Below are 23469 nucleotides of genomic sequence, written 5' to 3' on the forward strand. Positions count from 1 at the left end.
CTGTATTAGGGATTACAGCAAAATTTGACTTTGAAAAAAAACATGTGACTCTGAATCTATATGATTTACAAGGCTGCTGGAGTTTTGTAAATCACCATTGCCTAAAGCATCTCCTGGTGCAGATCCTGAGAATATAGGTTCCTAATGAGCTTCTTTTCAACGAGACATCCAATCACTGGTGCTTAGTGAGCATGCCCTTATCCTTTGGGTTCTGGTGTCCCACCCAGCTAGGTAACTGAGGGCATTGAAGTCTGGTGGACATGGAGTGGAATCAGCTGTATTTAGGATTGTTATTGAGCAACTATGCCGTCACTTTGTCTTCCTGCCTCTCAGTGCATGATTATTAGTGTATATTTCATTGTTATGTCAAGAGCACAAGATAAATGATCTCAGGATCTCGAGATTTCAAATAATCTAGATATCCTAAGATAATTATCTTGTGATCTAAACATAATAAACTGATTTTCAAAGAGCCTGTAGAAAGTGAGGAAAAAAAAAAACCTGAATATGATTATTTGCAAACCATTGTGCATTTCTTCCAAAAAACAGATTCAGATGTAGAGCAGAAGCAGGAACTGTGATGCATTCCTTCAGCTTGAAATGTGCTGCTTTTTCTGGAGGTCAGGTTAAAGTGTTCTGAAAGTGATGAAGTACTTAATATTTTTATTGGAATGAAAGAGTTCACAAAGATTTAAACCAACCTGCCAGTCAATCATCCTTTTAACTTAGCAGCCAAAAATGAATACATCTTTGTGATATTTATATCCAGTTTGCAAAATGCGATAATTAAAATAAATGGCAGCTAAGGCCCTTTATTAAAACTGATTGCATACCATTGATCAAAAACTTGTAATATATTTCTCTTGAGCATAGTGTACACAGCTTTAATAGAAACACATTTAATCATACAGCCTGTCAGTAACATAATTGTTTTCAATTTTGCGGGATTTACATGAAGATGCTAATGTTAAACCATGCATCTTGTGCCTGTTTCTATCAAATGAACACTAAGCTGACACTAAGAGAGGCTAGTTCAATCTATCTCTATCTGACTTCCTGTGAATAAAAAAAGTGACACTTTTTGCAGTTAACTACAATAATAAAATGAAAATCCTTTAGTTTAAATTACATTTGTAAAATGTCTTGATTGTATTGTATTGTTCTATACTTGGTTATTACAGTACATTCATGGTCCAGCAGGTGGCGACGGTGTATATACAACAAATGCTTTCACAAATTAGCTGTAAACCAGTGAACTCTTCTATGCTAACTGAATACATGTCTGAAAAAGATATATGTTGATCTGTGTTGCATAATAAATGTATACCTTTAAAACCTCTTCACAACACATTTGTATGAAAAGACATACAGTATATCACTGTAACACATTAAATGAAATCAGGGACATCCATTCTTTACCCTGACATAGTGCTTTAATATTAATATCTCCAGAGAACTTGAGATTTTCTATTAAAATGTTGTGGTGGTGTCTGTTGTGAAGGAAAATATATGATATGCATGCTTCATACGTCAATTTCAAATAAAGCCTGCCAAACAGCTGTCAAAAGCCAGCCCTGGTAGAGCCTGCAAAACAGGAATTACAGGATGATTTGTCGAATGCCAGGACTGTTATTCCAGTGATTGTCATTAATACTTGTTGATGAAGGAAAGGCTATATTTTTTTTTAATTGCTGTAAATCTTTTTCACAAGCTTTTCAATATGTAACATCCTCTACTGCCAAGCAAAGGGATAATTACAACATTATGTCCTAGGAATACTGTTTCTCAACGAAAAATTCAACAGTTTCCCCTATTTGCATGTTTATGTGCAAAAATCTATCCATTGATCTGAGCTGGAAAAAGCAGGGAAACAAAGCAGCTTTTACTTCCCATTTCTTTGAATTCTCAACTGTACAGCCGTGTGCAAAGTGCAGTGCTCTGTGCTGCTCTGTAATGTTGTTCAACATCACTCCTGCCTCCTGGCATCAACACTGTCCTTTCTGTTAACTGAAATCAGTCACTAGAATCTCTTTCTGTTGCAGGCGGAAACAACTAATAAGCTAATGTACTGCAGTATAAGAAGCAATTGAAAGAAGTCTGGCCAATAAATCTGAAAGAAGCATTGCTTCTAAGCATTATTAACATTCAGATCACCCAAGACTACTTATGCAGTGAATTAATTTCCAGTTTGCATGTAAATTAAGGTCACATCTTGGACATTTTTCAGACAAAAGAAACTAGGAACAAACAAGGGAAAATAATTGCCAGAAATAAAAATAAAAAATAAAAATGGGCTACGGTTGGTGCTATGGGCTAAGGTCCTTTGAAATGCCTCGTAAATGAAGGAAGCCATGTATCTAATTGGGAAGTACATATGAATCCACTACTGGTAAACTATTAAGGAAAACTCTGTGGATATAATATACAAACCTTGCCAAAAAAGTACTACTAAATGGATGGATATTTACTACTGTAAATGATTGTACAAATGATTGGCCGCTGGTGACCTACTTTTTACAGTTTGGTTTCATACTGTTAAACAATACAACAATGCACATGTAACGGGGTGGAGGCTAAGCGTGAACCAGCGACCCCACACGCCGCAAGTGAGCATCTTAACCACAATACAAAAGAGCCGGGCTCGTCTGCAGTCGTGGTTTAAACCTCATCTCACTGACAGGGGGCAGTACAGAATCCGTAACAGCCATTAAACACAATCATACTCAAAGTGCTTCTAGAGTTTTGGATGTTACTACAGTACTTCACCTAGGAACTCATTTTTGACCTTTTGTAGTGCAGTGGAAATATTAAAGCAGTAACTTATAATGTGGTAGCAAGTTGCACCTCTTTGTAATAGAAGCCCACTGCCTGGTCACTTTAAAAGAAAGAGCTGGTATATGTCTCCCATTTCCACAGCCCAGAGGACGTTTGTGCAGAGGAGGGATAATTACATTACATGTGAGGGAGTCCAACATGCGCAAACATTGGAGAAATTATTTTTCAGTACAACACCAAGAAGGAAAATCAGAAGGGCATAAGGGAAACTTCAAGGGGAATCACAATCAGATCCCATTGTTTAAAAGATTTTTGAAAATGTATGTCCAATATTTATGTCTTGTACAGCATTAAATGCCTGTATCAATGATTTGCTGAAGCCTAGACTGTCTAAACAGAGCATCCTCGTCTGTTGTTAGCAAAAGACTCAAGAAATGTCATATACTCTAAAATCAAAGAAAGAACAGCAAACACCATTTCTGAAAGCAGCAGTGAAATCAAGGGCTGAAAATGCTTTAAAACAGACATACTCCTTCACCTTTAAAGTTCATCTTTCTGCCCAGATCAAGTTGCTCAGCAGTTCTGAAAGCTGTAGTAAACAGAACAATTTTTCAATTGTACCATTTTTTTTACCACTTTGCAACGCGCTGCCATGCTAATGAATAATGATGTGCAATTTTGCACAGCTGCTGCTCTGGGTTATACTGCATACTGCTGAAGACAGATTGGCAAATGATCCCTTTGCAGCTTTGTCACAGATAAGAAAGGGTATGAGCAGGCTGGGCACACATCGGAACACACTTTTTTAATTTCATGATAGCATTACTGCTAACAGATTGTGTTTTTGCAAACACTTCCTGCTTTAAATGTGCAATAAGGAAAGCATTCTTATTTATAATGTCTGTATATATAATATATTTCTGTCATCTATCAGACATGTGCAAATGTCTAACACTTCCATTTAAAAAAAAATTAAAACATACTTTTCAATTCTTCAGGAAAAGGCAATTTTTAAACAATGTGAACATTTTGTTCATATTATAAATATTGAAACTATATGCAAGTAAATTAACAACACACCTGTACGAAATAAGAAATTGCTTGTCTTGTCCATTTCCTTTTTTAAAAGGAGGCCTGTTCCAGCTATTCAGCAATGCTGTCACATTGACCATAAGACACATACTGCCAAGTCAATGGGTAATTCTACGGAAGATAGCTGTCTTTAATAAGTTACCTTTAAGCCAGAGGTTTTTTCATAATGAAGAAATAGTTGGGTCTTGTTATACAGTAGTCTGACCTTTATATTTGACTCATAATTATCTGTTTTATTTTAATATGAAGAGATTGCAATACACTTTGACTATTGCATGTGTTGTCATTATTTCCATATACCTGAATCACTGAATAGTTTACCTGCAATCGATTGTGCTATAGCAAGCCTGCCAGCGTTCGCTAAATCTAGATTTGCTACAAGTGCTTTTTCAACCTTTCAGTTTAGCATTTTCTTCTCTCTCTCTCTCTCTCTCTCTCTCTCTCTCTCTCTCTCTCTCTCTCTCTCTCTCTCTCTCTCTCTCTCTCTATATATATATATATATATATATATAAAAAGAAAATAAATAGTGATATAATAAGGATTAGCGAATGTAAAGTTTATCAGTGGATTATTGTTTTGTGACGAGCACACATTTTAAAGTGTGAGCCAAAAAACTTTCTAAATGTTCAGGGTCAAACGATCTTGAAAGTTTCTGCTTTTTTCCAAGATCATTAACCTTCTATTAAATCTGAAGATGAAACACACAGTTCATCTTTGAACTGAGCTGCCATTGAGCATGGAGGCTCTACAACAGGAAGATGTGTGGACATTATTTTTTCATAGCATACTCTATTTTGATTAGCCATCCAGTTGAAAAATTGAATATTTTATACACCACAGAAAGGCAGCACACTAAATGGGATGTCGTGTCAGAGAACTGTATCTATAATTCAAGGAAATGAAGCAATAAACCTGAATTATGATTGCACCACAGGTTTAAAAAAGGAGAAAAAAACTGTGTCTCTCTGATTGCTTTGGTCTGTACTGAATGACTGTGGATGCACCATAGAGTCTGGCCCTATAAATCAGATGATATATCTCAATAGGTAATACTGGACTACTATTACTACTACCAATAATAATCTGCTATTCAAATTTATAAGTAAAGGTAAAAAAGATAAAGGTAAAAACAAAACAAAACATATATATATATATATATATCAATCCACATCATTTCTATTAAAGGTAATTTCTGTTAATGTTTTCCTTGCACTATAGCTGCCAGTAGTAGTAACCTCCTTGAAAGAAATTAAAACAAAGACAAAAGTGAGTGTTATTGTTTTTCTTTTCAAAAAATAATGTGTGTGATCAAGTGTGATTTGCAAACATATCATTCCCCGTTGTTACATACTGAAATGTGATCACTCGACATTTATATTATTACTAATTACTTTAGAAAGCACAAGCAATATGTTGATGGCCTAAAGCAAGCAAAGTACAGTACCCTGTTTCTCTTTCCTCCCATAGGGGAGATCTGACAAAGTACAGTACACTTTTTCTCTTTCCTTTCACAGGGGAGATCTGTGCTGCCTGCTACCTCTCCTCCCTTCAATGCCGTTGTTCTAGCTGGAAAGAGTGATGTAATTAATAAAGAACAATTTACACAAATCACCATTGCATGGGTCAGCTGAGCGTTAATAAAAATATACTTTTGTGCAATGTATTCACCTACAATCCTTAGTTAAAACAACGAGTCAATGTGGGCTTAATGACTGGTTAGTTACCAGGCCCCACTAACAGTAGAAGAATGATTTATTTCACTGGTGCTGTAAAATAGACGAATGGTCCACTGACAAAGTGGACCAAGAAATGTGTCTTTTTTATTTGGAGTAATTTACTGTTGCCAAGAGTAATGTTGGCTTTGATTGTGCGGTTAAAAATTATAGCGCATGATCTAAAATATAACTTTCTTGTTGGCCTGGGCCCAATAACATGACAAGTATGGCAGCACTCACCAATTGAAAAAAAAAAATCATGGTATTACTCTTAAAGGTGTTTCAATTTACATTGTTCAGATTTACAATAACCCTCAAATCCTCTCCCTGACAAAGCAACAACATTAAAATAGAATTAATTTCCAAGTGCCGCTGCATTATCACACAGTATCACAGTATGCACGAGTTACAATGGTCTAAAAGGGTTTCATGTATCAGAAACAGACAATTCCTAAAGTAGGAAAATGCAACTGATGATAAAAAGATATAAGTTATCAAATCTAATAGCACGAGCCACTAGTCAAGGAAAATCTAAAAATGTCATGAAGACATGAAAGCCACCTATAAATCACTGTTAGTGAATGCAGAGAGCATTTAGGTCTGAACAATCCAGGCATTTTGACAGAAATGTAAATCTAAAAATCAACCTGACCCACCACTCTCATTAAAACAACTTTAAATGTCAAAGGATCCCTGCTACGAATAATTATCAGCCGCTATCACGAGAGAGGAAGTTCCTAGTATGACCCTGCTGCCTGGGGTTTTCCCTGTTTAATTATTCATTTTTAAAACAAAACCGTATGTAAAATATAGAAAATATCCAGAAGCATGACACTGGAAATACAGTGTTGAATATTACCTAAATTATATTTTCAGCTCCCCAGAAAACAGTTGGCACCCTTAAAGGATGTAATGCTATAATTCATACCAAGCCACCAAGACAGCCACTTTCAGTTGGTGTTAATTAACACAAGATTTCCCATGATTTGTAATGGCAAAATGCACTTAAGGAATGAACTGTATACTTTTAACTCATAGGCAGATTCATGTTTATACATACAGCTCCATTCCTTTAGACCCGTGCGTGACAAATCTGTGTTGCTGCAGGAATTAGGTGCTAGAATTGAAATGGACTCTGAATCCTACCTTGAGCTTGACATCCTGTGGAGATGCTTCTGAAAATGCTCATTATTGCATACAAAGTGCATTAAAAAAGCATGATCAATTAGAAGCACATTGCCATGGATATCAAGATTAAACCCAATAAAAGAGTTTTGAAGAAAACTCCACAAAATGAATACTCAGTGAAAAGCTCTCACCTTTTTAAACACCTCTTGTGAACACATGTCTTTAATCCTGTGCCAATCAGATGAGAGAAGTCATACCCCTGTGGGCATTTAATCTTATTAGGGGGGTTTAAAACTTTCGGGAGGCCCTAACGGCATTGCACAAGCAGTGATAGCAGGTGATATATGTATATGTCGTTGTTTTTGTATTGATCTTTTGTAGGCATTGTGCCATTACAGCTACTGTAAAACTGACAGGACAAGAAAGATACATCAATTATAATCTAATTGCTTTTCATAATCATTGCTTTGGATAGGATGTGCTTTAAATAACTTGTAAAGTCTTGAAGGCCCACTGACAGAATTATTTTAGGTAATGAGCCGTCTCTTAAAAGGAGTTTAACCCAGTCTAGGATGGGGTGTCTGGGGTTGCTTCAATGTTGTTCTTCCGTGACAGGAGTTACTGCATGGTTTTCTAGCCCCGAAAGTCACTTAAAAGAAGAGACCTTCAGTATTTAAAAGGCCCTTACTGTAGTGTAATGATATGAAGGTATTATTTGAATGTTACAGTATTTTTCTTTTACTCTTAAAATTACATTTATGTTCCTATTGCACACTCCATGAATTGGGATTTTTTTTGTATGAAGGAAAACTACCATATTTATGTAACTACACCATGTTGTTTGTACCAACCATAAAATCATTGTATTGTATTGCATTGTATTGTTGGTATTTGAGATGTATTATATCATTGATACTTAAATCATCACAATTTCTGCATTTTGTGAATACCATCCTGTCAGTAATAACGTTTTTTTTAAAAAATTTTTTATCTAAGAACTGCTCTGCCTTGGCTTGATCAGAATTCATAATGGTGCAACAGAAGACAAAGTGTCTAACTCTCGGCTAATCATCTACCCTGCTACCCTTCAAGCGTGCATGGGTCAATATAATTAACAACGCGTTTCTACAGCACACACCCTCATTTACATGCCTGTAGCAGTTTGATTGACTCTGCCCTCCAGAATGAGATGATTTCCTCCAACTTTGGCTTCAATGAAATCCTGCGTAGTCATCTGGAAAATGAAGAGCTCTGTCCAGGATTTACTGCAGCCGAGGAAGTGCCATTATGCCAATGCCTAAAAAAATGCATTTGTAAACCAAACAAGGATGAGAAGAACGGAAGTCATTTAGCCAGTTGTTATTTACCAGACCGTGCAAGGATAGTTCATGTGCCTCTGTGTCTTGTCTCTCAAGTAGAGTCTTATTCAGATAACTGTGCTTGTATGATTGATAAGATGGCTGATCAAAGGGGAGGTCACGGTCAAGTATCCCACTGAAAATAATTATTTGAGTCGAAATTAATTTTACAGAGTTTCTTTTAATATTTCTACAGTGTTTTTACCATTAAAGATGGATCCTAATGTTCCAGATGCTGAAGGTTTATAATGAGCAGAATTCAATATTTTAAATGCCTGCATCTCCAGTACTAATTCTAATTTGGGCATTTTTTCAGTAACTTTGAAAGTGTCAAAGGCTATGTTGCTTTGCTGAAAGCTGTTCCTCGGGGTATAATTACATTGTTTGCTCCACTGCCACTTTGATAATCTCCTTCATACTGTATCACAGATCAATAGATGCAAAGTCGATCAGAGGTTTACCCCAAGAGAAAATTTTCTTTTGTTTTACTTCCATGTTGCAGTTGGGGTTATGGCCATTTTCTTAGCGGTCACAATCACGCTGTTGCAATGCACAGGTGAATCCCAGTGAACTAAATCAGCTCATCCATATCTACATGTATAAAACACGCAATTAGAAATAAAGATTCAAATGTATCAGTTTCTAACACCGATTTACCTGCCACTTTTAAGTTCTATCAGATCATATAAACTGTAATAATTTTTTTAATCATTTACTAGCAAGGAAGCATTTTCCAACACCACCGATTCAAATTATTCTTCAATGACCCACCCCATGGTAAAAACTACAGGTTATAGTTTAGCAGGAAAAAAGGCCCATACCCTCACTATAGGTTTAATCTATTCCCAAGCCCAAATTAAAGCATATATTGTTAATTATTTCTGCTGGGAACAAATCATTTTTTTCCAGTTTCACGCGTCCAGTCAAGTTGATTTCTTAGAAGAAGATATGAGAATGCGGACACACTTGACCGGTCCATCTTACCAGGTCTAAGCGATTGCTGGTGTCACATCGATTTCTTAGAAATCCTGCTTACAGTGTCTATAAAAACAAGCCCCTGCTGGCTGCAGATTGATCCTAATAAAGTATTATGTTCAGTAGTTATGAGATGCAGAGTGCATGTCTTTTTTAAGTTCAGGAAAAGCTGATTTCTGATTTTTTGCTCCCAACCATTGTTTTTTGGTGTTTTTTTTTTTTTTTTTTTTACAGTATTTTGAGAATGCGTTTGACACCAAATGGTTCTCAGAATTGAAAGAGCAAACTTCACTGTTCACATTAGCTCTCGAAGGATATAATTCTATTAGTCTGGTAGTAGCCCCCAAGATTGTAACATCTATTTTCTTATCTCATTAACAACACTACCACTGCCTCTCTCTTCTGGTTCTTTGCTTGTGTTTTATAGTTCAATAAGTTCATTTACATTAAGTGTCTTTAATTACACATTAAGTACATTGTAACTTTGCATAATAATATTGTAATTATGTGTAAGTACACCTCTATTTACTAAGTTACTACTATGTAAAGTGTTACCGTCAAACTTATGCTGAATGAAGAGCTTCAAAAGGTACCAGCAGAGTGTAGGTAAGGATATGTACAGTCTTCTTTCTTGAACAAAAATACTGGAACAATTTCTTCCAACATAATAGTTTATTTAGTATGGTTTGTTTAATAATGGAACTACAGTGCACACTCACTCACACTCATTTTCAACGACACAGCTGGCTTGTAATATAACAGAATACCCTTCCTGGCAATTACTGATATACAACATATGGCCTTTTGTGTCTACAAGAGGTAGGAGAAACATTTGTATAGGCTGAATTAGCATTGGAAAAGCAGAGAAGCAAACGATCCTCCAGCACAATAGAAGTGGGCACTGCAACAAGGTTAATAATGGAAGTGTATTGATTTACATGCATTGGTTGATCTTCCTTGGAAGTTCATTTAGAGCCCATCTACATGCTGTCCTATTAAATAGTTGTGTTTCCCTTTCACAAAAATGGAGCAAATTGCATCCCAGAACACATCGCTTTAGTGGCTGATCTAGGAGTTACAGAATACCACTGGAATATTCAAAACACAAACTTAGTTCTAACTTTGAAATCTAAGAGTCGATTGGGACTAGGAAAGTCACTTTATTGCTTTATATGTTCAGGATTTTTATTTTATTTGTAATTATTATTCTATCATATGTTGTTTTGCTCTCCAGGGCTTGTAACCAGAAGGCCACCAGTTCAAATCTCACCTCTGCCACTGACTGACTCATTGTGTGACCCTGAGCAAGTCACTTAACCACCTTGTTCTCCGTCCTGCGGATGAAATGTTAAATCAACGTTCTTTTGTAAGTGACTCTCTATATAATGCACAGTTCACAGCCTACCTCTGTAAAGCGCTTTGTGATGGTGGTCCACTATGAAAGGCGCTACATAGGCAATGGAGCATTTCTTTTTTTATTAAAACAAAACAAAACAAAAAAAACTCTTACCTACTGTAAAACGTTTTTTAAGGAATTTGTTTAGGAATTTGACATAAGTCTGAAAGATGTCATTTGTGTTGGCAGCTACTACTGATACGTAAGTAAGGTAACAGGTAGAAAGATGTGGTGCAACTAAAAAGATGCCATGTGATATTTATGTATTACCTATACGCCGAGTCAGCAGGTGCTCTGATGTATTCGCTAGCACGCAAATAATGGCGCCACGGCGTTTACTTTCAAATCAAAGAGCTTCAGTTTTCTGTTCGTCACATTTCAAAGAATGCCGCGCAGAAATATTTCACCTGAAAGGTATTTTCTTTGCAAGAAGTAAATGTTAGGCGGTTGCTTTGTTTTGTGCGAAACGTGTAAATTATGTAAACTATAGCAATGGTGTGTGGCCAAAAACATATAGATACATGATCCACTGTTGAAAGGGGCTGGCAACAGTATGTGCATGCAAACCAGTCGATAACAAATAAACGCCGCTATTTGGCTTACAAAATGCAGGGGGGGTTATGTTTTCGTTGTTGTTTGGTACTATGTTGGCAATCATATAATAACACAAGGAGCTTGGGTAACCCAATCCAGCACAGAAAGAGTGCAATGGCAAACCCAGCCTTATATTATTATCATTTATGAACCATTTGCGGTTACATGCAGTGCACAATGATTGTGAGCGTAAGATACAGAGACGGCTGTACACTTGGTGTAATGACGTCATTCTGAGTCAAAACAAAGCGCCTCCGCTCTTTCAGCACCGCATACTCTCACTCAGTCAGTGGACAGCTCCTTCTTCAAAACTAATGGATTGATTGAGGATCACAGTCGGTGCAAAAAAGAGCACAAACGAGAGACTAAAGGAGATAAAGCAAAAGCCTTTTTTCAAGAGACGAACCTGTTGAAAAACGAAGCTTGCATTTCGTGTTTTAAAATGTAATCCGTATCGAAATTAACAAGTGTAAAAACCTGGATTTTTTTTATGTATCGATACAAAAAATATTTTAAATGCTAACTTTACCGTTAATTGACATAATGCTACAGTTTGTAGACTGGTGTTCAAATTCCAGCATGGATGGCTTTAAATGGGACCGTGCATAAGGTATTTCTTTTACCTCTGCTCTGCATTTATATGTGTATGCATTTATTTATATTAATTATTAACTACTTCATGCATTTTACAAGAGTGCTCTGCATTTTATAAGTACTATATATATATATATATATATATATATATATATATATATATATATATTTGTTTATTTGTAATTGTTTTTGCTGATTTTATTTAGCAATTTTTATTTTTATATAGCTTTTCAAATACAGTATTTTGTCAACTTAATATACCGTCTAACAGATCAATCAAGCTGTTTAAGACATACATGAAAGGTTGACACATAGGATATGTTTTTTTTTATTCCTGGGTTCTTATATTGCTCACATAGAAACTCAGGACACCTATTTCTATTAGACAATAATATACAATTAAAAGACACGACAAAAAGATGCAAGAATATACTAAAAGAAATGTGATTAAAAGAAAACATAAAAAATCTGTTCAAGTCAAGTACCTTGATCAATTTCAAAATACACTTGAGCTTTCAGGGGCTAACTGCAAATTGCATAATTTTGCACCGTTTCAGAGTGAAAGACTTTCAACGCTGTGCACAATAGCAAGCGTGCTCTTATTTTTAATATTACACAACATACATTTATAAATCCTCATCTGTCACGGCTATCTACACCCACAATACTAATCCTTCCAAGCTCTTTATACATTATTTATATGCATATAAATTCAGCATATTATTTGAATAAATAAATATTTTCAAATCCAACTGAAGTGCCAAAGAATGAAACACACGTCTGGTGGTCTAGACGATGTCATTACTTCCCTTCTCTAATTCCCTTCGCAGACCACGGAAACGGGAACAGTAAGATTGTGAAGTGCAGTGCATTGATTATTGAATTGGAGGGGTGGTTGTCCGTTGAAGTCTTGACACAGTCTAGTGTTTGGTACAGGATGAATTGATTGCTGCAGTTTACAGACTTACTGCTTCAATCCCTCGTTTAAGAACCCCCAAAAGACCTTTATTTGTGCATGAGATAATGGCAGCTAATACCAAGAAACAGAATATTATTATTATTATTATTATTATTATTATTATTATTATTATTATTATTATTATTATTATTAAAATGTTTGATTACTTTTTGCTACAGGACTGCAGCTTTCTTTTGAAATAAGGATCAGAACCATCACCCAAAATGGATCCAACACCTGAATATTCCCTCTTCCTGGAAAGGATCTTGGAAGAGCTAGACACAAAGCACAGTAGTGTTTCTTATCAGGATCTGTGTAAATCCCTGTGTGCCAGGTTTGATTTGGCTCACCTGGCCAAACTAAGGAGCCTTCTGTTTTATACAGCTTGCTTGGACCCCAGTTTCCCTGCAACCTTGTTTAAAGATAAGATGAGGTGCTCAATGGACAACCAGCAATCCAAGAAGATAATGGTCGCCGCAGACATTGTCACCATGTTTAACTTGATTCGAATGAATGATGAGGAAGCCAAGGAAAAATTACCCGTTGCACAGCGGCCCAAATTCCATAAACATCAGTCTATCGAATCATGTCGGTCAGACTCTGAAATATGCAAATATTCTGACTGCGTAACAAACTGCGATTTGTTAGATGCCAGGGCACACTCAAGCTCCCGCACGTCACCATGTCCCAAATCAAACTGCAGCAACCCACAGCAGTTCATTCAAACCTCTGATCCAAACTTCTTGCTGGGAGTTAATAAGGAAATGAAATGCAGGGCTGCTTCACTTGACCGGCTTCAGATGCTGCATCAGTTTTCAAACAGAAGTCCTCCACCTTGTGAAATGCAGAGCACCTACTTTCCAATGGATATCGACAGCGAATCCACGGACCAGGACTCATTGCATATGAATTTGGGGATTAAGGAGACTTTTATTTCAAACGCAGAGCCTTTTACAGTACACTCCTGTGTGCAGAAGAGAACTATATTCAAGGAAGACTTCCACAATCTTGCTGCATTTACACCACAGGTCCTCACTACAGATTCGCAACCAAGTGATAAAGGGGTCGGAGGGCACAACAGGAGGGAGACTCATAAGCCAGCTACTTTTTTTAATCACAGTTTTGAACTGCCATATAGCAATCCCTACTTTGAGCCCATAAGCTCCCCTGTACAAGAGAAAAGACGAGCAAAACATGAAAGTCTGGATGATCTGCAAACATCCACTTACTTTGGACCCACCACTGTGATGGAAGCCCCAAACCTAAGGAGACCATCATCAAGGCAGAGCAAACAAACAGCCTGGCCCGTCAAAAGTTTGAGTCTGAACACAGAAGAAGGACCCAATTTTGAAGCATCTTTTTTTAACGGAAAGCAGTCAAAAGACAACCATCGTCTGAATGTCAGTAACATGGAAAAGGGTCAGCATTACCAGTGCTCCAAAGAGCAAACAGCAATTTCTCCATCAGGGTTTGGTATCAAATCCAATGGTCAAAAAATGAAAGAAATGAGTTCCAAGTCTAGCGGTCCGTCTGCGGAAAAGAGGGACGGCATGAAAAGGTTTAAAGACAAAAGTATGAATTGTACATCTTTGCAGGCAGTGGATATAGACAACACTTCAAGTGTAGGAACACAAACCGATCAACCTGACCAGAGAAAGAAGAAGGAGTTTTCTAACACAAAACACATGAAATATGGAGAAAGGCACACTTTCAAGCATTCTGATGAGGATTCAGAAGTGGTCAGTGATGATATCAGTGATATTTTTCGATTCCTGGATGACATGAGTGTTTCCGGCTCTACTGTTATCCAGTCATCCCGTTACAACAGCAATGGGTCCCTGTCTCAAGTGACAAGATCAGAAGGAGATAGCTCACCCGAGCACAACATGGTCGCAAAGTACAGCAAAAAGTTTGACAAATTATTTTATTCACAAGAAAGTGCAGATGATGATCTGAAGGCCAGTGTGTGCAAACTGGTCCTCAGGATAGGAGAGATAGAGAAGAAACTTGAGACTCTTTCTGGGGTTCGAGATGAGATCTCTCAGGTTCTTTCCAAGCTGAATAAGCTGGATGAAAAGATCCAAGAACCGGAATCAAACAACAAGCAAAATGAACTGGACCTGGCCAATGAAGATCATTTAGATAATAATGTCTCACCAAGAATCTTCCAGTGCCATACCACTGGCCACGCCATCAAACAGGACAACAACCCGGAATGGTGTTGTTCAGATGTCAGTGGAAGTAATAGTGAAAGTTTAAGGGTTAAAGCTTTGAAAAAGAGTTTATTTACCAGAAGGTCGTCCAGATCCTTAACGGAGGAGAACAGTGCTACAGAGTCCAAAATTGCGAGCATCTCCAATTCTCCAAGGGACTGGAGAGCTACCTCCTACTCCATCTCTGCCAGTGAGGAGATGAAGGAAAAGGAGAGAGAAAGCAAGGAACGGCACAGGAAGTCCAAAGAGGTAATTTTTATTTTTTGTTTTCATATTAAAACAGGCAATATATACCAGACATCCTAAATAAGATATTACTTTTAGATGTGATAAATTGGTGGGAAAATGCCTGCAATGTATTTCATTTAGATAGTCATAGGCCGCAACTACATTACACTAATCTTAAAGATTTCTATTTTTTTACATTAACCAGCTGTCTGGTGCTAGCCTGATAACATTATGACCAACTGAAAATTAGCGAGCGCAGCAGTCAGCGGATGTGCTTTTTTCTTTGCCATGTGTTGTGGTGCCCTTTAAGATACAGACTGCAGCGTTTTCACAGACTGCACCACCAGTTATCAAGCACCCCCAGGATAAACACAGAGTGAGGAAATGTCAGCTCACTGTGGAAGTAGCAGCACTGATAAGCCCAACAGAGCCAATGTCAATTTGAGCGTTCTGACCTGTACAGAGACACAAACCTCTCTTAAACAAGGGTTTGGCATAGCATTGAGTAACTCTGACAGAATGTGCAAATTAAGGACTACAGTACTATCCCAGGGGATGTTTTTGTTTTCTCCTCCTAATTCCACTGCATCTACAGTATAACACTTTATTGCAATCTTGTGTTGTCTTCATATAGATCTTTTTTTATTTTCCAGCACTGGATTACTGAGTTTAGAAATTTGCATTCGTTTATCTCATGGCTTACATAGGGATTTTCTTAAAAAATGATTTCATTTAATTTCATTTTCAAAAGGTTTTCAGATTGTTTCACTCTTTCCATAAGTAACATGCCTACTATACTTTATATGTGCCTCTCTGTTGGCACTCCTCCGCACTAATTATGCCCTTTACATCAGTCACAGTCAATCTAGCCGTACACATAGCTTTGAAAACAGTTTTTCATTGCAGGCTATTTAATATCAATCTGCCCTGGTCAGTGAATCAGCAGCCCCTGAAGCTATTTTTCCAGCTTAGATTTCTGCACCTATTATGCATTGCAATGAAAGATATTCCCCGACGGTTTCACTTTTGGCGCCCTGCCCAGGTGGCATACGGCCAACCAGCAGTGTATGCCAGCCTGCCTGCTGCTCCACTCCCAGCTTGTCCTCAGCATCCAGGGGACCAAGTGCTCTACAGACCACCTCTACAGAACACCACCATAACCTTCAACCTTCATGTCTGTATTTACATTTCCTATACAAAAATCTCTGCTCTGATCTTCATAGAAATTATACAGTACGTTTGACTTTAATCATGATGACCTATTTATAGAAACATAGGGCCCAATTCACAGAGCTTTACCTCAGCTTTAAATGATTAAATGCAGTTTTCTGATTGTGAAACATTTCCTTTGTTGGTTTATTCAACAACATGCATGACTTAAAATATATAGAAGCACTACAAAGAATCACTAGTAATAGTTTAGACAAGAAGCCTTTATCAGTGTCTTCATGGCATGTACTGTATCTTATGAAGACATTGACAAATACTTTTTTTTTAAAGTCTAGAAAATTCTAACGAATAGAAATCCACCAGAATATACAGTACTTTGTAAAGCATTATTTATTGAGTTAAAGTTTTGTAGGGGGCATACGTTGTTTCTACCTCTCTCAGAGCTTTCCCTTGATTTATTCAACACCTGATTATCTCAACACATTCCAGTCACCAAATACAGAAGTAACATATGCAATCTCACCTTGATTATCCAACCCCCTTGATTATCAGAACATAAACATGCTTTTAACTTTGGTATCGAATTTTAACACTATTTAAAAGGCGAGTTATTATACAGGTGGGACGATGAGAGTTTGTGAGCCAGTTATGTAGAGTGTGGTGGATTGGTGATGTGTACCATCAACATTGCTTCACATGAAATTAAATGCAGGCTTCCATAGGTGAAATGCTTGTGATTGAACCCACTTACACCACCTTGTTTACTATCATCATTGGAAAATAAAACAGTCGTAACATCCAGCAAGCAATGAAGCAACTCTCTTCATGTTGGCAGTAATCAGTATTGACCCTGGTCAAGTCTGCAGCCTCACCATATCCATTGCATTGGGGTATCATCCAGCATGGGGCGCACTGCTCTAATCACCCCCCACTGTGGCAAATTGCTTATGTTCCAGGGGACTGTGTAAGGAATACAAAAATAAAAATGTACTTCCTCCCGCTGCAAAAACCAAAATGTGAAAGACTATCCAATCTCATCTCCTTGTTTCCTCTGTAAGCTAGAGTACAGCCTTGAGGCAATGCATTATTAATGATGTGCATTTCATACATTCACTTTACACTACAAAGGTGCTGATCTGCCGCTGGGCACTCACTGCTCCTGTGCAGCATCTCCTGGTTCACTAGGCCTTTGAATACAATGCCTACAATGGAATAGCTTCTAGCACAGCTGCGGCTGTACATCTGAGGGGTGTCCTGGAAAATCTTGATAACCCACAATTTAATTTACTTTCCATAACCTGCCTATGCGTCATATTACCAACCAAACACGATTTTTTGAAAACTAAATGGGTTGTGGGTTACCAGGTCTTTTCAGGATATCCCTCAGTTAAAAATCCTTCCTATGCATAATAATCAGAGAATGTGTATCTTCCACCTCAAACTAACATCTTGGGGGTTCAAAGCGTCTCCTAAACAGTACATTGGGGTATCAAAAAAATGGGAAAATCTTTACAAATTTTGCACATAAAACTGTATCATCTAGCAACGCCTTGCTTTTTGTAATGCATTTGAGCAAAGCACATTGTCAGCTGGTGTTGTGTTTGCACTTGAAGATTTACAGTTGTTTATAATATGTTCAAATACAACAAAATCCCAGGTAACAGGAGGTGGTTTTGACTTTGTCCAAACAGAAAACTATGTTAAGTAAATCATTCATTGCTTCTCTTGTAAACGGCTATCCCCGAGGGCCTCCTTTTCACACTCTCTCAAACCTTTTGATCTGTATCTGCAGACAGACAGGCAGTACGAAATCCCCCAGGCACACAGGTCCTCGAAGCAGCCGAAAGATTCCTACTTGATAGAGCAGGTCTTCAGCCCTCACCCCTTCTCCACGTCTGTCAAATCGCACAAGAGCAACCCTCTCTACACGGACATGAGGCTGACAGAGATGTCAGAGTCCAAGCGACCCCATCCTTCGTGGACAATCGAGGAATACAAACGAAACTCAGGGGAGAAGGGGAAGCTAGCAGTGCTGGATCTGCAAGTGAGTCCCGACACGTATTCTCATACTTTATACTTCCAAGTGTGCCACGTTACAATCATGTCATTAATTAAGACTGTTTGTGGGATGTCTAGATGCAGCGCAGCGTACTGTTGCATGTCAGGCTGCAAGTCAGAGTGACAAGAGAAATTAGCGTTTGCTGCCTGCTCTCTTTTGGCAGCGAAGGTTGTTCTGTCTTATTTAATCTCTACCTGTACATGACTGTCTTCTGACTAACTTGGCTGACACTTGACAGCTATTACTTTACTCACATAAAAGCTTTGCAGAGTGAAAAACAACAGGGCTTGGATCAATAACTCATTAGGACCGATTGCTTTTAGCCCTTCCTCCTCTAACTAATCAAACGCATTGATGTTTTTTTTACTCAGGTATTACATTCAAGGATAGATCTTTTTGACTACTGTAATGTTGCAAAGGCAGTAACCAATAAGTTTGAAAACAATTATGCTTAATTAAAATCTATATAAAAAGCATTTCTGTAACAGGATTAGTCTAAAGAAACCTCACTCTTTTTCTCTCAAAATCAGATTTTAGACAAAGAAGACAAAGAACACAAAGCACTTGGTATAATTTAATCTGCAGAAATGAAATTAAAATGGTAAATTAATAAATGCTAGCCAAGTTGTAAAATAGCTTCTGTAGAATATATTTCACCTGTAAGATTGTTGGCTTTTTAACAGCAGCAATAGCAAATGGCATAAATTACACCTATTTACAGCTACTGAACACCCTAAACACCTATGACCTGTTTAAAGCCCCTTTGTTCTCAACTAGCAGAGGAGCTCCACTGAAATTGCGTAGCCATTATTTCCAAGAAGCTGCCGTTCTGCTCTGCATGCAATATAACTAAGCGATCCAGACAGTAAATTGAAAGTGACAAAATGACCAGTGTTTGAAGATTACAGCGCCTGGCCCTTTGCGATCATCGCTATTACACAGCATTGTCGTCAAATTGACATGGTCCCATCCTCTTTTAACCTCTCATGCGTTGTTAACAGATTTCCAGGTTTTGTAATGCAAATTTCCTGAGGCACAGGAAAAGGAATTTACATGAAAATTAGTTGGTTATGAACACAATAGACTAATTATACTGTAAGCAGGACAGTGACATGGAAACATCTTGCGTTTAACAAAATACAGTTATTACACAAAATTCTAGATATTGACTTTCCTCAGCAAAGACTGGCCAGTGTCAGATTTATAGCCCTATCACTGAGGAGTGGTTGAATTCAAGGGGGGCTATTCTTCCAATTACCAAGTAACAATGTGGTTTAATTGTTCTGCTTCAAAACAACAAGAAAAGACAAACATGTTTTAAATACAGAACCAATAATGCATAAGCGCTCTGTCTGTCACGAATCAGAAACTTTCAAGGACAGCGTTTTTTTTTTCATTGCAGATGGTGACAATATTTGTTGGACGTGGTACAAGTTTGAGAACAGGACCAAATGGCAATCTTACAAAGCAAATCATCTGTGTCAGGCACTGCTTTTTTATAAGATATCTGCAGAAAGTATATTGTAAATTGCACTTAAAGATTAGATGTGGGAGATTAATTAAAACACAACCTGTGAATGACTTGGTCATAACCCATCTATCAAGTCCTGAAGGAATTAAAGGTTCAAAGGCATTCATCAAATAAGATCAGTACTCACACCATACTTGTGTTACCACCTTTCAGTCTGGGTTTTCCTGGAAATAACTTTCATCCTCACAAATCTGTTCTCAGAACAAAAAGAAAAGCTTACTTGTATTACGTATTGATTACTAGAAAGGTCTCCAGTTGATCTCAGTGCTGTAACAGCTAATAACGCTAGAATACTGATTCGTGATTTAGCTGCTTTGCTGGAGTAGAACTTGATGAATTATCATTCAGACAGGGATAGAGACCTTCAGTAATAATGCACCATGAACTTGCAAGCTACAGGGAGTTGGAAAGCCCTGTGGAAATACAAACTGAAGTGCACAACTCAGATCCACAATGGTTCCGGTTACCGTTAGGGAGACTTGGACTGCAATTGGTTACCCGTATTTATTTTCTCATATGGCTTCCCAACATTTTGGAATCCAAATGTCTGTATATCTGCTTCCTATTCTGAAAGAGGGGCCTCAAGTACAACTTCTCTGTTGGTTCGACCTTGTTGGTAATTTCGCTTTCAGAAGAAACGGCTGCACTTGATGTCTCTCTCTTTTTTCATGTCATATATTATTGATGAAAATCAATTAAAATAACTGTCAGAAGCGCTCACAAGAAGCGTCCGAGATTCAGTCTCAACAGACAGTATCCTTCAGTTGCCTGAATAAGGTCTGTGGTTGAAATCATGGACACTGAAGCACCTACAACCCATTGTCCACGTTGTTTAGCTTGTGCAAGTGGAGCTGTCTGTTCTCCTTCCACAATCACCCAACTCACTCAGCGTTTTCTTCCTTTTCCATTTCAGACTCAAGAATCTTTAAATCCAAACAATTTAGAGTTCTGGATGGAGGACATTTACACGCCAGGCTACGATTCCTTACTCAAGCGCAAGGAGGCTGAGTTCAGGAGAGCGAAGGTTTGTAAGATCGGGGCTCTGATTGCAGCGGCAGTCTGTACAGTGATCTTGGTCATAGTGGTCCCAATTTGCACTATGAAATCATAACATGTAAAAGTTGTTGTATTATATACAGCTGAAATGTTATTCTTAAAACCAATTTAACAAAAATTATATAAATATATGTAGCAGTGGGTTGACAAGAAAACTGTGTCAAGATTTTTGTAAACAATGCTCACAGAGGATATGTACATTTCATTGTGAATATTTTCAAATTAAAGATGCATCAGGTTGATTGTATTTTGAGAATACTTTTGAGGTTTATTTTCTATTATCATTTTCTATTATATTACTTTAGCTAAAGAATATCAAGTGTTTGAAACATGGTCAGGATCTGTTTTTTAAATGTAGTTAATTCATGTTTGAGTGCAGAAAAGGGAATGGAGTGGCTTCAGAAGTATTTATTTTTGCGTTGAAGGAAACACTTTTAAAGTACGTACAAAATAAGTTCATTGAGGAATATAAATGCAATTTAAAACATCCTGAGAGAGAGAGAGAGAGAGAGGATTTTATTTTCCACTACCCATAAAATACAGTACTCCCAGTTTCTGATACTTCAATTGTCTACAATATACATCTAAACCATCCAACATTAGGAACACTATGCAAAATGCATTGCATTGTAGCAGAGAACAGATATGTCAGGGGACTGTCATTAAGGCAGGGAACAAATCAGAATGATAGCACTGCTATTGCAATAGCTATTGTATGACTACTGAGTAACAGAGCCTTGTCTGTGAAACAGTAAATGCACTAATGTCTAATTTAACAGTGTGCTAATTATTGAGAAATAGGGCTTGTATTATATAGTGTCACTATAGTGTATAATTTATTTCAGGCTTAAGTTGAAACACTAAGAGATGCCATGCAGTGTGATGAAGTTAGAAATGTTTCGAGGGCAAACCAGTACTGTGTATACAGAATGAGAAACACGGTTATGCATTGATTATGATATTGATTTATGATCCATTAAAATAATAATAATAAAAAATAACCACAGGGTCTGTTTTAATGAAGTAAACTGTGGCAGAACTAAAATCCCGCCACCTCTTAATTCTATATAAACCCCACAGGTGTTTTCAGGTTAATACATTGCCCCCGCATAACATCCTTGAATAATATAAAAGGACAGTGGAAACAGGTCTGTGGTTGAAGTTCGGGAGTAATAGGCTAGTCATGTTCAGAGCTGCGATTGTGTAGATCCTTTAAGTCTTGGGTACTTACTGGTTGTCGTAGATCTATCTCAGTTACTTATTACTTTGTTATCCACTTCTTGTCTGCTCGCAACGCTCCGGCCCTGGTGCTCAGTAGAATCCTGCTACCATTCAACCAGGCAGTGAAAGTCTCACCACATAACTGTCCCGCCCATTGAGTAACGTGGTATCAAGCGCTTCTAACTCAGCCTGCCGATATGTAATCTCTTCAAGGGCCGAAGAAACAGTAATTGCTGCCAATCTAAACGTCCCCTTCAATGTCAGTGTTCCAATCACACCTTCATTAATATCTCTGTACACAAAGGTACATGTAGCTGAATTGACTGACCTTGGATACAGACATCAATTACTGTAGGGCGATGGGGATGATGGGCAGGGCTTTTGAATGTAATAAGTTTACAAAAACCTTGTGATCAGTCTTGTGACCCTGCCTTTAATATATAAACTGTGATCTGTTGCATACTGTAGTCTTTTATAAATAATTTCAGTGTTAATACAAATGCATTATGTAAGCACTGGTGTAACGACAGTAGAATATTAAAACATTACTGTTCTGACTGTTTGTCTGTGTACTTCTCTTTTGTATTTTTTTTTATTTTTTGCATTGTCTATACATTGAAGAAGAGATCCACAGAGTCAGGTTCACAAATATATGCTGGAGAGCAGATTTCCACAGTTTTTTATTCTTGGGGTGTTTGGTGGAAAATTGCAGCAGCGAGTTTTGATCTCTATTCCAGTCCACATTCACACAAACCTCCTAGTTTATTATATTCTAAATCTCCTACTTTATAAAACTGCTGTTGCCCCTCCATCAAAAGTTTACATAGAATCCAGAACTTGGAATCTTACTTTCTATCATCATGATCTGAAAATTCCTTTTTTTTTTACTTCCACTAGTTCTGGAAGTCAATTAGAGCTGTATGTGGAAGTGTTGAAATGCTGTTCTAGAAATGTTAATCATTTAGAAAGTAATGGAATGTAAAATGAAATCAATAGATTGTCACACATCGGAAATCCCTTTTTGTATGGCAGCAGGCTTAGTACATTATATATAATTTCCCTGCAAATAGATCTGTGAACCAGAATAATATGGTAAAAAAACAGCAATGCTTTAACATACAATGTGTCTATTAATATTAAAAAGTAGATAACAATTTCAGGACATTAACACCTATCACTTCTGCCTTTAACATTTATATAAATGTATTGAAATGGAAATGTATGCAGTGAAAATAATGCTCTCTGCAGGTTATTAGTTTTTGCTTGCTGTGGGGCAAACCCATCTAGAATAATGAAAGGCAAGACAGGATTGCAGTTGTCTTCATGCTACGCAGAACTGTAAACTCACCACAGGGTTTATAGCATTAGGGCTCTTTGTCTACCACTGTGTATTGAATTAACCACA

At 37.4% G+C, this 23469-nt stretch overlaps 1 protein-coding gene across 1 annotated transcript; it reads left to right on the forward strand.

Annotated features, from left to right (window-relative positions):
- Positions 1-11239: 11239 nt before the first annotated feature.
- LOC131700589 (major intrinsically disordered Notch2-binding receptor 1-like) lies at positions 11240-22612 on the forward strand. The gene is made up of 4 exons (XM_058998903.1): positions 11240-11644; positions 12766-15048; positions 17990-18241; positions 20701-22612. Exons 2-4 carry the CDS (start codon positions 12811-12813, stop codon positions 20896-20898), a joined length of 2688 nt encoding a protein of 895 aa, XP_058854886.1. The 5' UTR covers positions 11240-11644; positions 12766-12810; the 3' UTR covers positions 20899-22612.
- Positions 22613-23469: the final 857 nt, after the last annotated feature.

Source organism: Acipenser ruthenus, chromosome 24 (genome assembly GCF_902713425.1).
Source record: "Acipenser ruthenus chromosome 24, fAciRut3.2 maternal haplotype, whole genome shotgun sequence".
NCBI classification, from domain to species: Eukaryota; Metazoa; Chordata; class Actinopteri; order Acipenseriformes; family Acipenseridae; genus Acipenser; species Acipenser ruthenus.

Excerpts from the sequence above, each read along its gene's own strand:
- LOC131700589 (XM_058998903.1), top strand. The coding sequence starts at position 12,811 with ATGGATCCAACACCTGAATATTCCCTCTTCCTGGAAAGGATCTTGGAA. Across the intron at positions 15,049-17,989 it reads GGCACAGGAAGTCCAAAGAG|ACAGACAGGCAGTACGAAAT; the intron begins GTAATTTTTATT and ends CTGTATCTGCAG. Across the intron at positions 18,242-20,700 it reads TAGCAGTGCTGGATCTGCAA|ACTCAAGAATCTTTAAATCC; the intron begins GTGAGTCCCGAC and ends TTTCCATTTCAG.